At 42.8% G+C, this 17,189-nt stretch overlaps 1 protein-coding gene across 12 annotated transcripts in view; it reads left to right on the top strand.

Annotated features, from left to right (window-relative positions):
- CTNND1 (catenin delta 1) overlaps nt 1-17,189 on the top strand; it is a 63,808-nt gene that overhangs the window by 17,823 nt on the left and 28,796 nt on the right. For 6 of the 12 annotated variants that reach the window (XM_053562609.1, XM_053562613.1, XM_053562612.1 and 3 more), the window contains exons 2-3: nt 12,333-12,460; nt 14,448-14,734. The exons of 3 other annotated variants lie outside the window; for them this stretch is intronic. In XM_053562609.1, the coding sequence (XP_053418584.1) occupies nt 14,540-14,734 (195 nt within the window). In that variant the 5' untranslated portion in view covers nt 12,333-12,460; nt 14,448-14,539. The remainder of the gene's footprint in view (nt 1-12,332; nt 12,461-14,447; nt 14,735-17,189) is intronic. 3 more of the 12 variants (XM_053562614.1, XM_053562608.1, XM_053562610.1) reach the window with 1 other exon arrangement.

The following is a 17,189-nucleotide window of genomic DNA, read 5'->3' as shown; positions in this document are numbered from 1 at the left end:
CTCTTGGGCTCAAGAGATTCTCTTGCCTCAGCTTTCCAAGTAGCTAGGACTACAGGCCTCGCCACAATGCCCGGCTATTTTTTTTCTTAGAGATGAAGTCTCACTCTGGGTCAGTCTGGTCTGAAACTTGTGAGCCCAGGCAATCCACCTGCCTCAGCCTCCCATAGTGCTGGGATTACAAGTGTGAGCTACTCTGCTGGGCCAGCACTACGTTTTTTTTCTCACCTGTTCAGTGCGATGCAGAGAGGCTGTCAAGCATTTTTTTTTTTTTTTTTTTAACATAGCCTTCCTGGCATTTTCTTAGTTATTGTGCTAAGACATTTACATTCCACATTTACTAAGTTTCACATATACCCTTGTAAGATGCACTGCAGGTTTAATCCCACCAAAACCCCTCCCTCTGTCCCCCTCCCCCCTCCCTCCCCTCCCTTTCCCCCTTCCCCCTATTCTTAGGTTGTAACTGGGTTATAGCTTTCATGTGAAAGCCATAAATTAGTTTCATAGTAGGGCTGAGTACATTGGATACTTTTTCTTCCATTCTTGGGATACTTTACTAAGAAGAATATGTTCCAGCTCCATCCATGTAAACATGAAAGAGGTAAAGTCTCCATATTTCTTTTTTTTTTTATTTCTTTTGTAGCTTTTATTATTTTTTTCTTTTTTTTCTTTTTAATTTTCTTTTTTTCTTTTTTTTATTGTTTTTATTTTTAATTTTTTTTATTTTTTATTCATTGAGGGTACAATAAGCCAGTTACACTGATTGCAATTGTTAGGTAAAGTCCCTCTTGCAATCATGTCTTGCCCCCATAAAGTGTGACACACATTAAGGCCCCACCCCCCTCCCTCCATCCCTCTTAGTCTCCATATTTCTTTAAGGCTTGTCAAGCATTTTTGTTTGGAACAGCAGCACCATTAACATGGGTGTGTCCAGTTCTCTGGAGTCTGTCATTTATAGCTCCCCTCCCCCATATTTTGTATCTCAGAAGATTCTCCCTAACTATATGATACTATTTTTGTCTGCTTTTTTGTATGTCCAGATTATGGTATTTATTTGACTCAGATTTATTTGGCCTAAGCCATGAATAGGGAGAATTGGATAGACATAAGTTTTCAGTATTTTTTTTTTTTTCCCTTTGGAGGCAGAGTCTTATTTTGTCACCCTCAGTAGAGTGCCATGGCATCATAGCTCACAGCAACCTCAAACTTTTGGGCTCAAGTGATTCTCTTGCCTCAGCCTCCTGAGTAGCTGGGACTACAGGTACCTACCACAACTAATTTTTAGGAACTGGGGTCTCACTCTGTCTCAGGCTGGTGAGCAATCCACTGGCCTCCACTTCCCAGAGTGTTGGGATTACAGGAGTGAGTTTTCAGTATTCTTTTTTTTTTTTTTTTTTTTTTGTAGATAGAGTCTCACTTTATTGCCCTCGGTAGAGTGCCATAGCTTCACACTGTTCACAGCAACGTCCAATTCCTGGGCTTAGGTGATTCTCTTGCCTCAGCCTCCCGAGTAGCTGGGACTACAGGCGCCTGCCACAAAGCCTGGCTATTTTTTTTTTTTTTCTGCAGTTTTTGGCCAGGGCTTTGTTTGAACCTGCCACCCTCTGTATATGGGGCTGGCACCCTACCCACTGAGCCACAGGCACCACCCAAATTTCAGTATTCTTGAGAGCAAAAAATAGTCTGGTTCTGTGTTAGGTCTTATAAACTTCTGTGTGTATACTTAAGTGGTAGAGTGTGCAGTTTCTAGGGTTTGCCACTAAAGTTCTGTTCTAAAACAGTGTTGTTAAAGATTCTTTTCTCTTCAACCCTAGAATGGCTGAGTGCTGGGTATATTCCTGCCCTACCCCTTCCACCTGGTTATACCAGATCCAGATAAGGACTAAATCCAAGTTGTGTTATTTTAGACCTAGATTCTTTTGTATCATGTACTGCCTAAATCAATGTTTAGCCCCAGATTACTTCTAGCAAGTCTATGAAGAAGGGGACAGAGGCCTGGGAGAATGGGAGGAGAAAAGATGAACTTACTACTAGTTCCTGAAATGAGTGTCCTCCTTTTTTTTTTTTTTTTTTAGTGTCCTTCTGGTTAGAGAATTCTGTGGAGCATTGAATTGAGCCCTTTGGGCAAAGGGTGTTACTTCTTTGGATTTCAAGAATCTCTGGCTAACAGCTTGACTTCTATCTGCATCTTTGCTTCTGGGGTTTAAGGATAACTTCCACTGGGCTGTACAAGATAATAGAAAAATGTCTCATTTATCCCATTCTTGGAGTCAGGGAGACTTTCCTTGCTGACTGGATTCCAAATCTACAGCTCCTGATCCGCTTCAGGAAAAGCCGAGGTTGCTGTCTTGAGGTATTTGCCTCCAGGGCTTCTGTGTTATTCTTAGTGGTCTGCCACTTAATTCTCTAGGGCAGTGGTTCTCAACCTTCCTAATGCTGCAACCCTTTAATGCAGTCCAAAGGGTTGCAACCCACAGGTTGAGAACTGCTGCTCTAGGGAAGCTGGGAACTTTTCTTTCAGCACCTAGTAAACCTTCTAGGTATGGTAGAGTCTGCTGTCTTTTTTGTTCTCTTGGGGCCTGTTTTAGGAATCAGCTCTATGCTTGTAGGGAAAAGAGTTTGAAAGACTTTGAAAACAGGAGAAAATGAATGATAGAGAAGGTGACAAGAGGATATGTCATAAAGTAGTTCTTCAAGTGGGAATGTTGAATTAAGTCAACTTAATCCTGTTTGGATTAAGTCAATGGAAGACTTGATAAAGCTTTTGCCTTGATAGATTGCTTTGATAAAGCTTTCTTGGGGATATGTCACATGTAGCTGAGCAGAAGGTAACAGCAACAGTAGCTTTAAAATCCTAGTGTAGTGCCTCTGAAGTGAAGAAACTTGCCAAGATCGGAATCTTAAAAATCTCCTCACTCCCTCCAAACTCTTAGATCCACACACAGTATCTTTCTGCTGATTTTGAAAGGCCTGAGCTTTGTCCCTACACAGTGTTGGCTTGGGGCTGAGAGGAGGATTGTTTTCCCTGAACATGATAAGGAACTGAGCAGGGCAAAATGGAGGCTCTGGCCTGTGATTGGTAGACAGAATGCCCTGGAATGCGGTTGGCCAGCAGCCCAGAATCCAGCACTTTGTATTTGTTTGTTTCTGGGAGACTGTGGTCTGGTGCTACTGTGACAGGAAGTGAGAAAGCTGGGAATAGGGGAACAGAGAGGGCGATGTCTTTGTGGTTCTCCTGTGAAATCTCTTTGTCCCTGGAGAGCAGCTCTGCTACAGAGCTCTACTGAGAAGAGAGCAGTCTTTGTGTGTCTAATGGGTCTTAGAGCATCTAGCTACTTTGAGGGATTAGAGAGTGTGAATTCTGACTGTGGCCTTTTGCATCTTAGCACTTGAGTTATATAAATGGCCTTGATCTCTTAGCATTGGGAGCTTACTGGGTTTTGTGTGTGCCATTATTATTTATGGATCTCTGTGATCTAATTAAGAAAAGGAATTCTAGAAGGAGTCAGGTTTTAAATGTTCATTCACTGCATATGTTGTAGGTACTTTGTGGGTCTAAAAGGTACAGAAAGAAGTGGGTAATGCTGAAGTCTTTACATTTTAGGTCTCATCCTTCTTTTTTTTTTTTTTTTTTTAATTTGGCCGGGGCTGGGTTTGAACCCGCAACCTCTGGCATATGGGACCGGCGCCCTACCCGCTGAGCCACAGGGGCCGCCCGGTCTCATCCTTCTTATTGAAACTTACTATATCAGAACAGACTTACCCTCTTAGTATTGAGAGTTACTGTCAATTCTTTGTTTGCACATAACTAAGGAATGGTTGGTATTTTCATGGGATTCCCCACCTGCCACCTCTATGTCTAGAGTGAAATAGCACGTGTAACATTCTCTGTTCTCCTCTGCCTGCTTTTCTCCCTTGTTTTGGGTTTTCCCTGCCTTCCATTCCAGCTGTGAAGCAGGCATCTTTTCTTACTTTATGCTTTGGGTGGCTAAGTCCTCAACTTCTTGCCAAGCTGGCAGGTCCCTGAGCATATACACAAACCCGCCTTTGATTGCCCAGGAGGACAGCTGCCCTAGAGGCAGATTGCTAACATACCGCCAGAGCAATCCCTCTCCCCTCTGTTCTGATGCTGGCTAGCACAATCTTCCATGCTTCTAGTTCCTTCTGTTTCTCACCCTAAACCTGATCTTTTTTTGGGCTTACTGAGGTGTCACATTAAAAATGAGAGTAGGAATATTTGTGATTATCTTTTCTTTTTTTTTTTTTTTGGTAGAGACAGAGTCTCTCTTTATCACTCTCGGTAGAGTGCTGTGGCGTCACACAGCTCACAGCAACCTCCAACTCCTGGGCTTAGGTGATTCTCTTGCCTCAGTCTCCCGAGTAGCTGGGACTACAGGTGCCCGCCACAACGCCTGGCTATTTTTTTGTTGCAGTTTGGCTGGGGCCAGGTTTGAACCCACCACCCTCAGTATATGGAGCCGGCACCCTACCCACTGAGCCACAGGTGGGCTTGCCAGTGGAAAGGTAGGTAACTTGTACAAAGTAGTATCTCTTTTGTCCCTACCACTGGGTACTTTAGTGAGGTCTTGTTCTTTAAAGTGAAAGCAAAACCCAGAGGTCTAATTTGTTCCAGTCCATCTTTTCTTACTCCTCCCCTCCCCACAAAAAAAGTTTACTTTCGGGCGGCGCCTGTGGCTCAAGGAGTAAGGTGCCGTCCCATATGCCGGAGGTGGCAGGTTCAAACCTAGCCCCGGCCAAAAACCAAAAAAAAAAAGTTTACTTTGGGTTAACTTTTCTGTTGGAGCTGTAATGACTCTTAACCACAGGAAGCATAGATATTTAAAACAACTTCCATTGTAGCAAGAAGAGAGACCATGGACTTGGAGTAGCACATGTACATTTTTACCACTTACACTAGCTGATGACTTTGGAGAAGATAATACTTCTGATATAAAGGTAGTCAACTTATCCATAAAAAGAGGCCATTACCCCAGTGGGTATTGAAAGGACTATATGTGATAACCTTTAGGGGAAGATCAATAATTAACAGTATACAACTTTTCTTCCCCTTTTTTCTTTCAGATAGAAGAAACATTTCCTCCTGCTGTCTATCCTGTAGTTGAAAATGACAGGCAAAAAGGTAGAAGGAATACATAGAAAGTAAGAGAATTTGGTGAGAAGCTGCCTTTTTTAAAAGGGATGTGAGCTCAAACAGTTGGGTGACCTCTAGTAAACTCTAAGGTTACAAGAACATTTTTTTTTTTTTCTGGCCTAGGGTGTGGAAGATTATAAGATGTCCTAGTTAATTTAAGGATTTTTCTTTTAAAAGGATTTTTCTCATTTCCCATGGTGTACCTGACCTCCCTCTATTTTTCTCTGTTCTTGTAGGAAGGAGAAAGGCATTTGGCCTCCCCTTCCTCTAGTCTGACACCTCCCTCTGTTATTTTGCCCCTCCCTCTTATCTTTGTTTGCTTATCAGCCTCTCCCTAAAGCCTTGCTTTCTCCTTTTAAGGCCAGGTGAAGCACCTTTGGCAAGGGTGCAAAAGGATCCAGGTAAGTAAGTAACTCTGTGTGTCCTGATTCGCTCAGGATTGAGGGAAAATTCAGTGTTATCTGTCCTGTTCCAGTGAAGGGCCTTGGAGAGGCACATGGGTATTGGGGGAGGAGAAGGAGGCGGCCTGGCCTGAGAGATCAGAAGGACTTGTTCGACCAGTCCTCTGTGTGTGTCATGCATTCTCCATAGTGAAGCAGGTTTTGTTTCTTTCCATACTCTTTCAGTCCTGGGCCCCTCCACTGGCTAAGAGCCACACCCTTCCTTTGCTTCAAAGCCAGCCCAGCACTTAGCCATTAATATGTTGTGGTTTTCGGGTTCCCAGAATATTTGGGAGGGCAAAAGAGAGCAAGAACAATGTTTTATCTGGTCTGAATTTAGGTGAATGATGGTGGAGGTGTGTGTGTGTGTTTTTAATTTGGAGACAGTCTTACTTTGTCGCCTTCGGTAAAATGCTGTGGTGTCATAGCTCACAGCAACCTCAAACTCTGGGGCTCAAGCAATCCTCTTGCCTTGACCTCCTAAGTAGCTGGGACTGTAGGCACCCACCACAACCAATAGCCTGGCTATTTTTTAGAGATGGAGTCTTGCTTTTGCTCAGGCTGATCTCGAACCTGTGAACTCGGGCAATCCACCCGCCTCGGCCTCCAAAGTGCTGGGATTGTATGTTTTATTTTAAAGTCCTTTTCTCTGACATTCCAATCAGTTAGCATGCACCACTTTTTCCTAAGAGGAGAGGGTGATTTGACTCTTAATTCAGAGAAATTCATGGTGGACACAGGCCCAGTTTTTCCTTATAAAAGTAAGACTCCTTTGGTCAGCCTTTTAGGTACTCCAATTGGTGAAGCTGGGCCTAGCATGAAACAGATCCACAAGGAAGCACAGAAACTTCTAACACTAAGACAATGCCATTTCTAAAATATAGATTTTATGACTTTAGATCTTAATGAAAATCAGCTTAGGGAACTTGTGGTTAGTATGGAGGTGAGTCTTCCCAGGGACGTAAGAAATACTAGAATTGTTTGGCTGAGCTTCAGAAGGTAGAACATCAAGTGCAGTGGGGCTGGGTACTTAGACTTTGGACTCTGGTACAAGATCTGATAAGAAGCCATAGAAAAACTGTTGACAAAATACATTCCTTTGATTTAGAAATGAAATGGCAGTTTTCTGTGTTTATATTTGTGATTGAACAAGAATAATTGCTTTGAATTTGGGGGCAATGGCAGGAAAGGCAAATAAATGCTTTTTAGGTATCTGGAAGACCTACTTTCTGTCTTGAATGTTACCTAATATGGGTCTATATGTTACAGGTACTATATTTTGTTAATTGGGTTTCTGCAGTAGAAGGCTCAGTTTGCTTTTTTTCTTTTTGGAGACAGAGTCTCACTTTGTCTCCCTCACAGCAACTTTAAACTCTGGGGCTCAAGCGATTCTCTTGCCTCAGCCTCCCGAGTAGCAGGCACTACAGGCATCTGCCACAATGCCTGGCTACTTTTAGAGATGAGGTCTCACTCTGGGTCCTGGTCTCAAACTTGTGAGCTCAAGCAATCCACCTGCCTAGGCCTACCAGAATGCTAGGATTACAGGCATGAGCCACCTTGCCCAGCCCCTCAGTGTTTGTTTGTTTTTTTGAGACAGAGTCTCAAGCTGTTGCCCTGGGTAGAGTGCTGTGGCATCTCAGCTCACAGCAACCTCCAACTCTTGGGCTTAAACGATTCTCTTGCCTCAGCCTCCCAAGTAGCTGGGACTACAGGCGCTAGCCACAATGCCTGGCTATTTTTTGGTTGTAGTTGTCATTGTTGTTTGGCGGGCCTGGGCTATATTTGAACCCGCCAGTTCTGGTGTATGTGGCTGGCGCCCTAGCTGCTTGAGCTACAGGCACCAAGCCTTTTTTTCTAATCAAGGCTCTCTGTTACCTTGATTAGAGTGCAGTGGCTATCATCATAGCTCACTGTAACCTCAAACTTCTGGGCTCAAGGCTATCCTCCTGCCTCCAAAGTGCTAGGATTACAGGTGTTAGCCACCATGTTGGGCCTCAGTGCACTTTTTAAAAAAGCTATTTGAAATCCTTAGAATGAGATGGAAGTAAAATTTTCCTTATTGTTTTTAGAGGGAGAACATAAATTTATAATACTGGTTTTGATTTTATAATGAATAATTAGGAAGAAAGGAAGATAGCTGCTTTTGGGACTGGCTGCATGCAGAAGATAAAATTTCTTTCCCACGATCCCAAAGATTGATGAACTTTAGAGTTCACCCAACCTACAGTTTTATATATATTACCTCTTTAAAACTAAACTCTGAAAAGTAATAGAAATTGAAGCTTGTAGGGGTTATAACTTCTCTAAGGTCTCCTACCTAGTTTTTGGCTGAACCAAGACTTGGACACCCAGGTCTTTTGACTTCTAGTAAGCACAGTTGGTTATGGTGTCAGCCACATACACCGAGGCTGGTGGGTTCAAACCCAGCCCAGGCCAGCTAAACAACAATGAGAACTGCAACAAAAAATAGCTGGGCATTGTGGTGGGTGCCTGTAGTCCCAGCTGCTTGGGAGGCTGAAGCAAGAGAATCTCTTAAGCCCAAGAGTTTGAGGTTGCTGTGAACTGTGATGCCACAGCACTTTACCGAGAGTAACGTAGTGAGACTCTTGTCCCAAAGGAAAAAAAAATTTCTATAGTTTATAATGCTGCTGGAAATGGAAAAAGGGAGGGGAACAAAGGAGGGGGGTTTTGTGGGGAGTCTGTGGTTTATTCAAAAGCCCTATCAACTGCACCAAAACTCTAGCCCCTGTAGTTGTAACCATATTAATAGCTTTCTGTGTGTGAAGACTTATTTCTAAGTACTTCGCGTGGATTGTCTCGTTTTATCCTCAAAACCACCCTATGTATTTTCACCTGTCCATTTTATAGAAAAGAATGCTGAGGTTTAGAGTGATTAAGTAGTACTTTGCCCAAAGTCATATAACTAATAAGCAATAGAACTAGGACTTGAACCTAGTCATATCCTAAAGTCTGTACTGTCCTAAGAATCATAATTCCAAATTATATTTCTACAGTCAGTTTATAATAAAACAAATTATTCTAAGGACTACTGGTAAGTGATTTTTGGGGGGCCTTCTATCTGCTTGGCATCATCTAATTGGTCCTTCTGGGTATTTGATTTGGTTTAATTTCTTTTGGAGTTTTTACAGAAGGGACTGAATTTTCATCATTGCCATTGCTTGAATGAGGGATCCTTGTTGTAGACTTAGGTTAATAGGAAGATCTTTCTAGTGTGGGTAAAATCCAGTAATACAGGACCTATGGTTTGTTAAGAGCAAAACCAGCTATTTAAAAAAAAAAATCTAGTCTTAGGGGAATAGTAGGTTTCACTTTAACCCTTTTCTTGCTTTGGGAATTCTTTGGTGGTCTTTTAAAAAATGTATTATTTGTTTTTGAGTGAGAGCAAGTATAATCCATTTGAAACTATTAAGTGGCAAACCTGGAAAGATGCTGGGCTGGATTCAAAACTTTTCTGACTGTATCTGCCAAAGTTAATGGTCTATAGCATAATCTTTTTATGATGCGTGTGGCATGGAAACTTATTTCCTCAATCAAGTCTCTTGAGTTATGAGACTTTTTACTGTAGCTTGCCTAACAGCTTCTTTCTCCACCCAATGTTTTGATTTTTACCTTAGACTTTTTGTCCTGTTCTCTCACTTATATGCAGATAACTATATTGCAAAGAAAAATGGAAAACTTTTCTTTCCCTTTTTTCCTGTGGTAGTTAGGAAGAAAGTTCTTAAAGGCTGTAGGGGAGAGGGTCTGGACCATTCATCTTGTGCTACCCTTCTATTTGGACTTGACAGCATAGCCCCCTTTGGGATGACATAGACCTTGGTTTAAATTCAAAATTGGCTATTAAGTGGTACCTTGGGCAGTTTCTTCACTTATGAATTTATTTTCTTATTTGTAATAAATCTTCCTTAAGGTTATCGTAAAGGGTATACATTTAAAACATTCAGGGCAGCCCCTCTGGCTCAGTGAGTAGGGCGCCGGCCCCAAATACCCAGAGTGCTGGGTTCAAACCCGGCCCCAGCCAACTGCAACAAAAAATAGCTGGGCGTTGTGGCAGGTGCCCGTGGTCTCAGCTACTCGGGAGGCTGAAGCAAGAGAATTGCCTAAGCCCAGGAGTTGGAGGTTGCTGTGAGCTGTGACGCCATGGCACTCTTAACGGAGGGGAACAGAATGAGACTCTGTCTCTAAAAAAAAAAAAAAAAAAATCAGTAATTGTCAGTTCATTTCATATTCCCTTCTTTGTTGGTAATTAACTGCTAAGGCCTCAAATAAGGAAACAAGAAGTTATGGTAGATACGTAATGCTGTGATGACTGCCAGGTACTAGAGAAGTGCCTTTTATCCCACAAACATGGTTTATGTGGGACCTCCTAGTAAATAGAGTTGGATTAGGAAACCAGCTCATCCACTCTGTAGAACCCAGTTGTGCTCTTGATCCAGTTAATTTCATCTACTAGTTTGCAAAATAGTTTGCAGCTAAAGACATACCACGAAGTAATATAATGGGAAGATAGAAACTGACTCTTGAAATAACTTAATACCTCATATTTGTATAACATACATTATCTCATCTGATCCTCACAGTAACTCTGAGTTAGAGTTTGGCATCTTACAAATGAGAACAGGGCAAAGACTTACTACCATTGTTGGCTAGGGGTAGAGCCAGGACTGGGACTGTTCTTCTCGGTTGTCTTCCAGCTTCAGCTTCTGCCCTCTTTTGGACAGCATATCTCCCCATGGTTTCAATCTAAGTTTCTAATCTCTTTCTAGTTAATTGTTCTATATTTTCCAAAATAGGCCAGGTGGTCAGCTTTTATTTATTTATTTTTTCAGTGATAGGTTTATTAGATAGAAAAGAATACAGAAGAAATGAAAGGCACTAGAGCCTCTGGCAGAGTGGGGAGACCCAAGTGGGAAGTCCTCTAGGTGGTCAGCTTTACAGCCACGAAGATGGAGGATGGTGTTTCTCCAGATACTGCTTTCTGACCTAGAGCCCTGGGTATTTTTCCTACCTTCCTTTCTAATCTGCCCCATTGAATTTAAGTTGTGGGGGCAAAAATCAGCCATGTGTGGTAGAGTGAAAAACACTTTCTCTCCAGAGCAGGGAATGTTGTCACTGTATGCCCCATGGTAGTGGTATTGGGTTTTTATTAGCAAAGAAGATTATAGGGCAATTTGCTGAAGTGGTTACTGCAGTTCGGGTCTTATTGAAGCTCAGTAACTGGAAGAATCTCTCTTAGACTCACAGTCTTCTTGGTGTGGAAGGTTCATAGGTCATTCTACATAGTGGATAAGGGCAAGGGCTTAAAAAGAAGAAATTAAGATGAAGGGTAGCACTTTTTTTTTTTTAATAGGATATTTACTAAAGAAAGACCTTTGAGTGGTTTATTGGGATCATGAGAAATGGCAGTGGGCTTTGGACTGAAAGGTAGAATAGGAGTTGATAAGTGATGTGGGAGCCCAGGGCTGGGGTGGGAGGAATTTAGTTAAGTGCTACTACATTCTCTAAATTGAGGGACTGAATTAATTCAGGAGTTTATTGGGTACCTGCTTATAAGTTTCTTCTTGAGTACTCTTGGCTTGTTGAATGCCACATACACTCTAGGGCAAACAGGCCCAAGAGTTTGTGCTTAGTGGTACTCTGGGGAGCGTGGGAAAGGGAACTGAAGGAGAAGGCTCTGCCTGGGCCAGTCCCCACATGTTTTCCCCGCTGCGACTATTGCAGTTGGTTTCTCAATGTCTTTGTGGGCATGCTGGGACTGGGCTTTGAGGTTTCTGCTGATGGGGTGGGAAAGGAGGGGGAAGGGTGGACATTCCAATAGGAACCTTCCCGCCCTAATTTGGTTGCTAGAAATAGGCATAAGTGGATTTTTATCTATATTATAACCTGTTACTGATTCTGTGTGTAAGTACAATTATAGGAACACTGATAGTAGAATTCAAGGTTTTTTTTTTTTTTTTTTTTTTTGAGACAAAGCCTCAGTTTGTTGCCCTTGGTAGAGTGCCATGGCGTCATAGCTCTCAGCAACCTCAAACTCTGGGCTCAAGGGATCCCCTTGCCTCAGCCTCCCAAGTAGCTGGGACTACATGTGCCTGTTGCAACAACCAGCTATTTTTAGAGATGAGGTCTCACTGTGCCTCAGGCTGGTCTCGAACCTGTGAACTCAGGCAGTCCACCTGCCTTGGCCTCCCAAGTGCTGGGATTACAGGCGTGAACCACCACATCTGGCCAGAATCCAAGTTTTAATGAAAATTACTTCTAGGGCGGTGCCTGTGGCTCAGTGAGTAGGGCGCCGGCCCCACATGCCGAGGGTGGCAGGTTCAAACCCAGCCCCGGCCAAACTGCAACAACAACAACAACAACAACAAATAGCCGGGCGTTGTGGCGGGCGCCTATAGTCCCAGCTGCTCTGGAGGCTGAGGCAAGAGAATCACGTAAGCCCAAGAGTTAGAGGTTGCTGTGAGCTGTGTGACGCCATGGCACTCTACCGAGGGCAGTACAGTGAGACTCTGTCTCCACAAAAAAAAAAAAAAAAAGAAAATTACTTCTAAGGTCTGGGTATCTGAACACAACAAAGTCCAAAGGGCATTTATCACCTTAAAGAATTCTAAGTCATATTTTAAATTACCTTCTTTCATTCCTAATTGCCCCCTGCTCCTCTTGTTTTTATGTAGTAGGTATATTTTATTTTCCTCTGATTCCCATTTTTCCTCCAAATATTTCTGCAGCTCTCTCCTTCCTGCTTCTTCCTTGCTGTGGTGGCTGGGATGCTTCTTCCATGATTTTTTGACTCTAGACTGGCCTGTTCTCTGTGTTAAAAAAAAAAAAAAAATCAGTTACGACCTTCTCTTAACAGGTGTGTATGGGAACAGGTTTGTTAAGAATAAAAAAAATCTTTTAAGTACCTTTTTTCTTTGGGGGTTGAGAGGGTGGGAAATAGGGAAGATTTATTCTAAAACCTGCATTTCAACATTGTATACTTTGAATTGGCCATAAAATCTCCCATAGCTATAAGAGAAAACTTATTAAGGCCAATAGCATGACTATAATGCCTCTTTGTTTACGAGCCAACTTGCTGTTTATATAATAGGGGTATGAAAACCTCTTCATTTCTATCTATTTTTTATTGTACATAGACTTGGATATCAACCTCGAGTTGGAACAAGTAAAGGGGCAAAAAGATTATTTAGAGCATTCTGTAGGATTACAAGATATAGAAAGTTCTAGCCATTGACGCTTAGAACTGTTTTTGTAAGGCAATTTCAGTTTGAGCCTAATACTTCTTTTCCTACATTCCAGAGAAGTGAAGGTTCTTGAAAATAGTGCCTTTTTACACATTGAGCTTTTTGTGTTTCTATTGCTCTCTTGTCTGTGATAGTCAAGGCATACTTCTTGCCCTTGATATTGTTAGTGTAGTTTTAAGAAGTAGAAAGGCCCTTTTGTAAATGTATTATCATTATTATTATTATTATTATTTTGAGACAGAGTCTCAAGCTGTTGCCCTGGGTAGAGTGCCATGGCGTCATCATAGCTCACAGCAACCTCTAGCTCTTGGGCTCAAGTGATTCTCTTGCCTCAGTTTTTCTATTTTTAGTAGACAGGGTCTTGCTTTTGCTCAGGCTGCTCTTGAACTCCTGAGCTCGAGCAATCACCTATCTCAGCCTCCCAGAGTGCTAGGATTACAGGTATGAGCCACTGTGCCCGCCTCATAAATATATTATTAAACACAGAGGCCTTAATTTAGTTGCCTGTGTTTGGTGGCCATTTCTTCCATTCTTTCTCTTTTCTTTCTTTTTCATTTTTTTTTCTTTTGACACAGGGTCTCATTCTATTGCCCCAGGCTGGAGTGCCATGGCATCATAGCTCATAGAAACCTCAAACTCTCAGGCTCCAACCATCCTCTTGCTTCAGCCTCTCAAGTAGCTGGGCCTATGGGTGGTGCCTATGGATCAGTGGGTAGGGTGCCATCCCTGTATACAGAGGGTGGCGGGTTTGAACCCCGCCCTGGCCAAACTGCAACAAAAAAATAGCCAGGCATTGTGGCTGGCACCTGTAGTCCCAGCTACTTGGGAGGTCTAGGCAAGAGATTGCCTAAGCCCAGGAGTTGGAGGTTGCTGTGAACTGTGACGCCTCGGCACTCTACTAAAGGTGACAAAGTGAGACTCTGTCTCTAAAAAAAGAGAAAAAAAAAGCAGTTGGGCCTACGGGCACCTGACACAATGCCTGGCTAATTTTTCTATTTTTATTAGCGATGGGGTCTCACTTTTGCTCAGGCTGGTCTCTAAGCTCAAGTTATCAACCTACCTTGGCCTCCCGGAGTGCTGGCATTACAGGCATGAGCCACCATGCCTGGCCTACATTTTAATTTAGCATTTAATTTAGTACATTTTTGCTGCCACTGTTTCAGTGTTACAATTTGGGAGAGATTAAGTAAGATGTATACTGCTCCATTATCTCTAGAAGTGGCTTATCCCTGTAGGACAGTGAGTGCTTGTCTGTACCATGGAATTACAGCTTTCATTGAGTTGATACAAGCAAATTTTTCTAGGGAAAAATACTCTAATTTGATGTCATGACTTAGCATGCCTCTTCTACCAACAGTGTAGAGATGAATCTATTTGAACCTTTCCTTTCAACAGTTATTTCTAGTGGGTAGTAGAAGGAAGTATTGGGCAAAGGGCACTGAGCAGGTACACTGGTGATGGGCTCCCAGGCTTGGTGGTGGCTTGCTTTCTGTACTGCAGTAAAACCATGAGAGGGCATCTTTGGCTCTAGGATTAATAATTCACCTGTCTTCTCTGACCTTTGACCTTTTCTCTCCTTTCTCTTATCCTTCCCGCTAGTGTGAAGTGTGGGGGGCCTTCTCCCTCCTTCCTCCCTCTGTGATCCACCTTCCTTTTTACCCTGCCCTGCGGCGGCTCCGCCCTTTACCTTCATGGACGACTCAGAGGTGGAGTCGACCGCCAGCATCTTGGCCTCTGTGAAGGAACAAGAGGCCCAGTTTGAGAAGCTGACCCGGGCGCTGGAGGAGGAACGGCGCCACGTCTCGGCGCAACTGGAACGCGTCCGGGTCTCACCACAAGATGCCAACCCACTCATGGCCAACGGCACCCTCACCCGCCGGCATCAGGTAACCCCTCTCTCCAACAGACCTGCAGGTAGGACTTTGGCTTGGTCACAGAGAGGCTCTGATTCTTCTTGGGAAACTACCCACCTCTCGGTGATGGGCTGTTCAGCTGCCTGTGCTTCACGGTGAATCTTTTCAGGGGTGGTTCATGTAAATACTGATAAGAATATTGGTGCTGAGTTGGGTGGACTTAATTTCTGGAAGCATCTGTCTGATGACTTCTTTTATTGGAGTATATTTTCTCTGTTGGGATTCAATTCTAGTAATGCTAGGTAGTATGGTTTGGAGCTGTACTCAGGTAACTTTTGTTTTCTTTGATTTGTTTTTTTAAGTATTTATTTATTTATTATTATTATTATTTTTTTTTTTGTAGAGACAGAGTCTCACTTTACCGCCCTCGGTAGAGTGCCGTGGCGTCACACGGCTCACAGCAACCTCCAGCTCTTGGGCTTATGTGATTCTCTTGCCTCAGCCTCCCGAGCAGCTGGGACTACAGGCGCCCGCCACAACGCCCGGCTATTTTTTTGTTGCAGTTCGGCCGGGGCTGGGTTTGAACCCACCACCCTCGGTATATGGGGCCGGGGCCCTACTCACTGAGCCACAGGTGCCGCCCTGATTTTTTTTTTTTTGTATTAAAAATACAGAGAAGTAAATGCCTGCTTAATGGCTGGGCACCTTGTGCTCTCAGCTCCAGTTCAGACTCCCTAATGGAATGGTCTGTTCTCAGAAAGTGTGGCAAGTGTCCGTAAATTGTATGTTCCTGCTCCATATTGTCCTTGTGTGCTCTTTTTCTTGGCTGTGTTAGTCATGTTTTGGAGGAAGGGGTCATTAGTAATTCTATTGGTTAGGGTTGGACAGGGAGATTCATGCTGTTATTTAACCCAAATAACCACAGGAGCCAGTGGTCTCTGCGTTGGCTGACTCTATGATGTGACTTGAGAAAGTTGGTGTTAGAAATGAGAAGGATCTTGTGTTTCCTCTGTTTTTTTTAGCCTGACTTTGCCGTGATGTAATCTGTCTGAGGTTTTATCTGTGTGTGTGTGCGCTCACGCATGCGCGAGTGTGTGTGCATGTGCATGGTAGGTATTCCCTGATAGACAGCATCTTTAGAGGTCTCTGGGTAGAAACCAGAACAGTGTTCATGTCATGATGGTCCTTTTTGTGGATTGTTTAATTTTTAAGATAGAGAAAGTTCTTCATGCTGAGGAGCCTTGTAGTTGGGTGAGAGGTATCAGAAATGCAGACAAGAGAATGCCTGCTTAGTGGTTGGGCATCTTGTGCTCTCAGCTCCAGTTCAGACTCAACTAAGGAAACAGAATTCCAATTCAGGATAATCAGGAATTTGAAGGAGGCTATGTTTTTGGAATATTCCTAGGATTTTTAGGTTGAAGATGATACACGAGAGAGAGAGAGAGAGAGAGAGAGAGAGATTCTACCTATCTGTAGATATGTATTCCTATCAAGATATAGATACATTATCAAAAAGATACAAAAAGGGAAAAACAAGACTGATCAGGCTTGGAGGTGGTGGGGAATTACAGGATTTAGTAAGTGGTTTCTTTCTTATTTTTAATTTCTGCCCAGCAATGAAACCACACCCTTCCTTCTTCCTGAAAGTAATGTTTAACTTCCTCTCCCTGCAGCGTTACACTATGTAATGGGGTTGGGGTGGGGGAAAGAGTCTCCTAAGGTAGCTGAATCTCACTGTGTTCTATCAGAAGAGGAGCAGGCAAATGTATTTTTATGTGGTATAATATCATTAGATTATTTCCTGCTGCTTCAGACATTGCAACTTAAGAATGACATATTGTAATGTATTCTGTGCTTCTAATAATTGGTGATGACAATGCTGAGACTTCTGTTTTTATGAGGGGACTTGGGGTACTAGTGTCTTTGTATTTGGAAAGGGAGACTCATATGTCTTGCTTCTTTCCTTAAAGTGCTGCTTGGAATGGGAGTTTCCAGTTGTAATAGAGCATGAAGACTCATGGATCAATAAAGAAAGCTTTTGGAAACTCCCCACTTTAGCCTGTCCAACTTTCCTTATATTTTTAATGGCATTCCAGAAAGGTGAAGCATAGGGGAACTTATCTAAGCCTTTGTTATTTATTCAGCAAGTAGTTTTTGGCTGCCTATTATGTGCCAGGTACCGTTCAAGGCACTAGGATACATCATTAAACAAGACTGAACAACAAAAAAAAAAACAAAAAACAAAACAAAACAAAAAAACCACCACCTAGAAAACTCTCTGTCCTCATGGAGCTTACATTCTTATGTTGCAGAGACCCAGTTTGCCAGAGTTCCAGTCCTGATTCCAATTTTGAGGAAAGTGCTAAGAAGTGATGTGGTTCTTTTATGAGTACTGACACAGGACTCCAGGCCACAAATATCTTCTTGAAAGCCCTTTTCCTGTTTGGAAAAAAAATCATTTATGTTTGATAGAGCAAAGGAAGGCCAC

This window comes from Nycticebus coucang, chromosome 14 (genome assembly GCF_027406575.1).
Source record: "Nycticebus coucang isolate mNycCou1 chromosome 14, mNycCou1.pri, whole genome shotgun sequence".
NCBI classification, from domain to species: Eukaryota; Metazoa; Chordata; class Mammalia; order Primates; family Lorisidae; genus Nycticebus; species Nycticebus coucang.
This window is presented reverse-complemented; position numbering and strand designations above follow the sequence as displayed.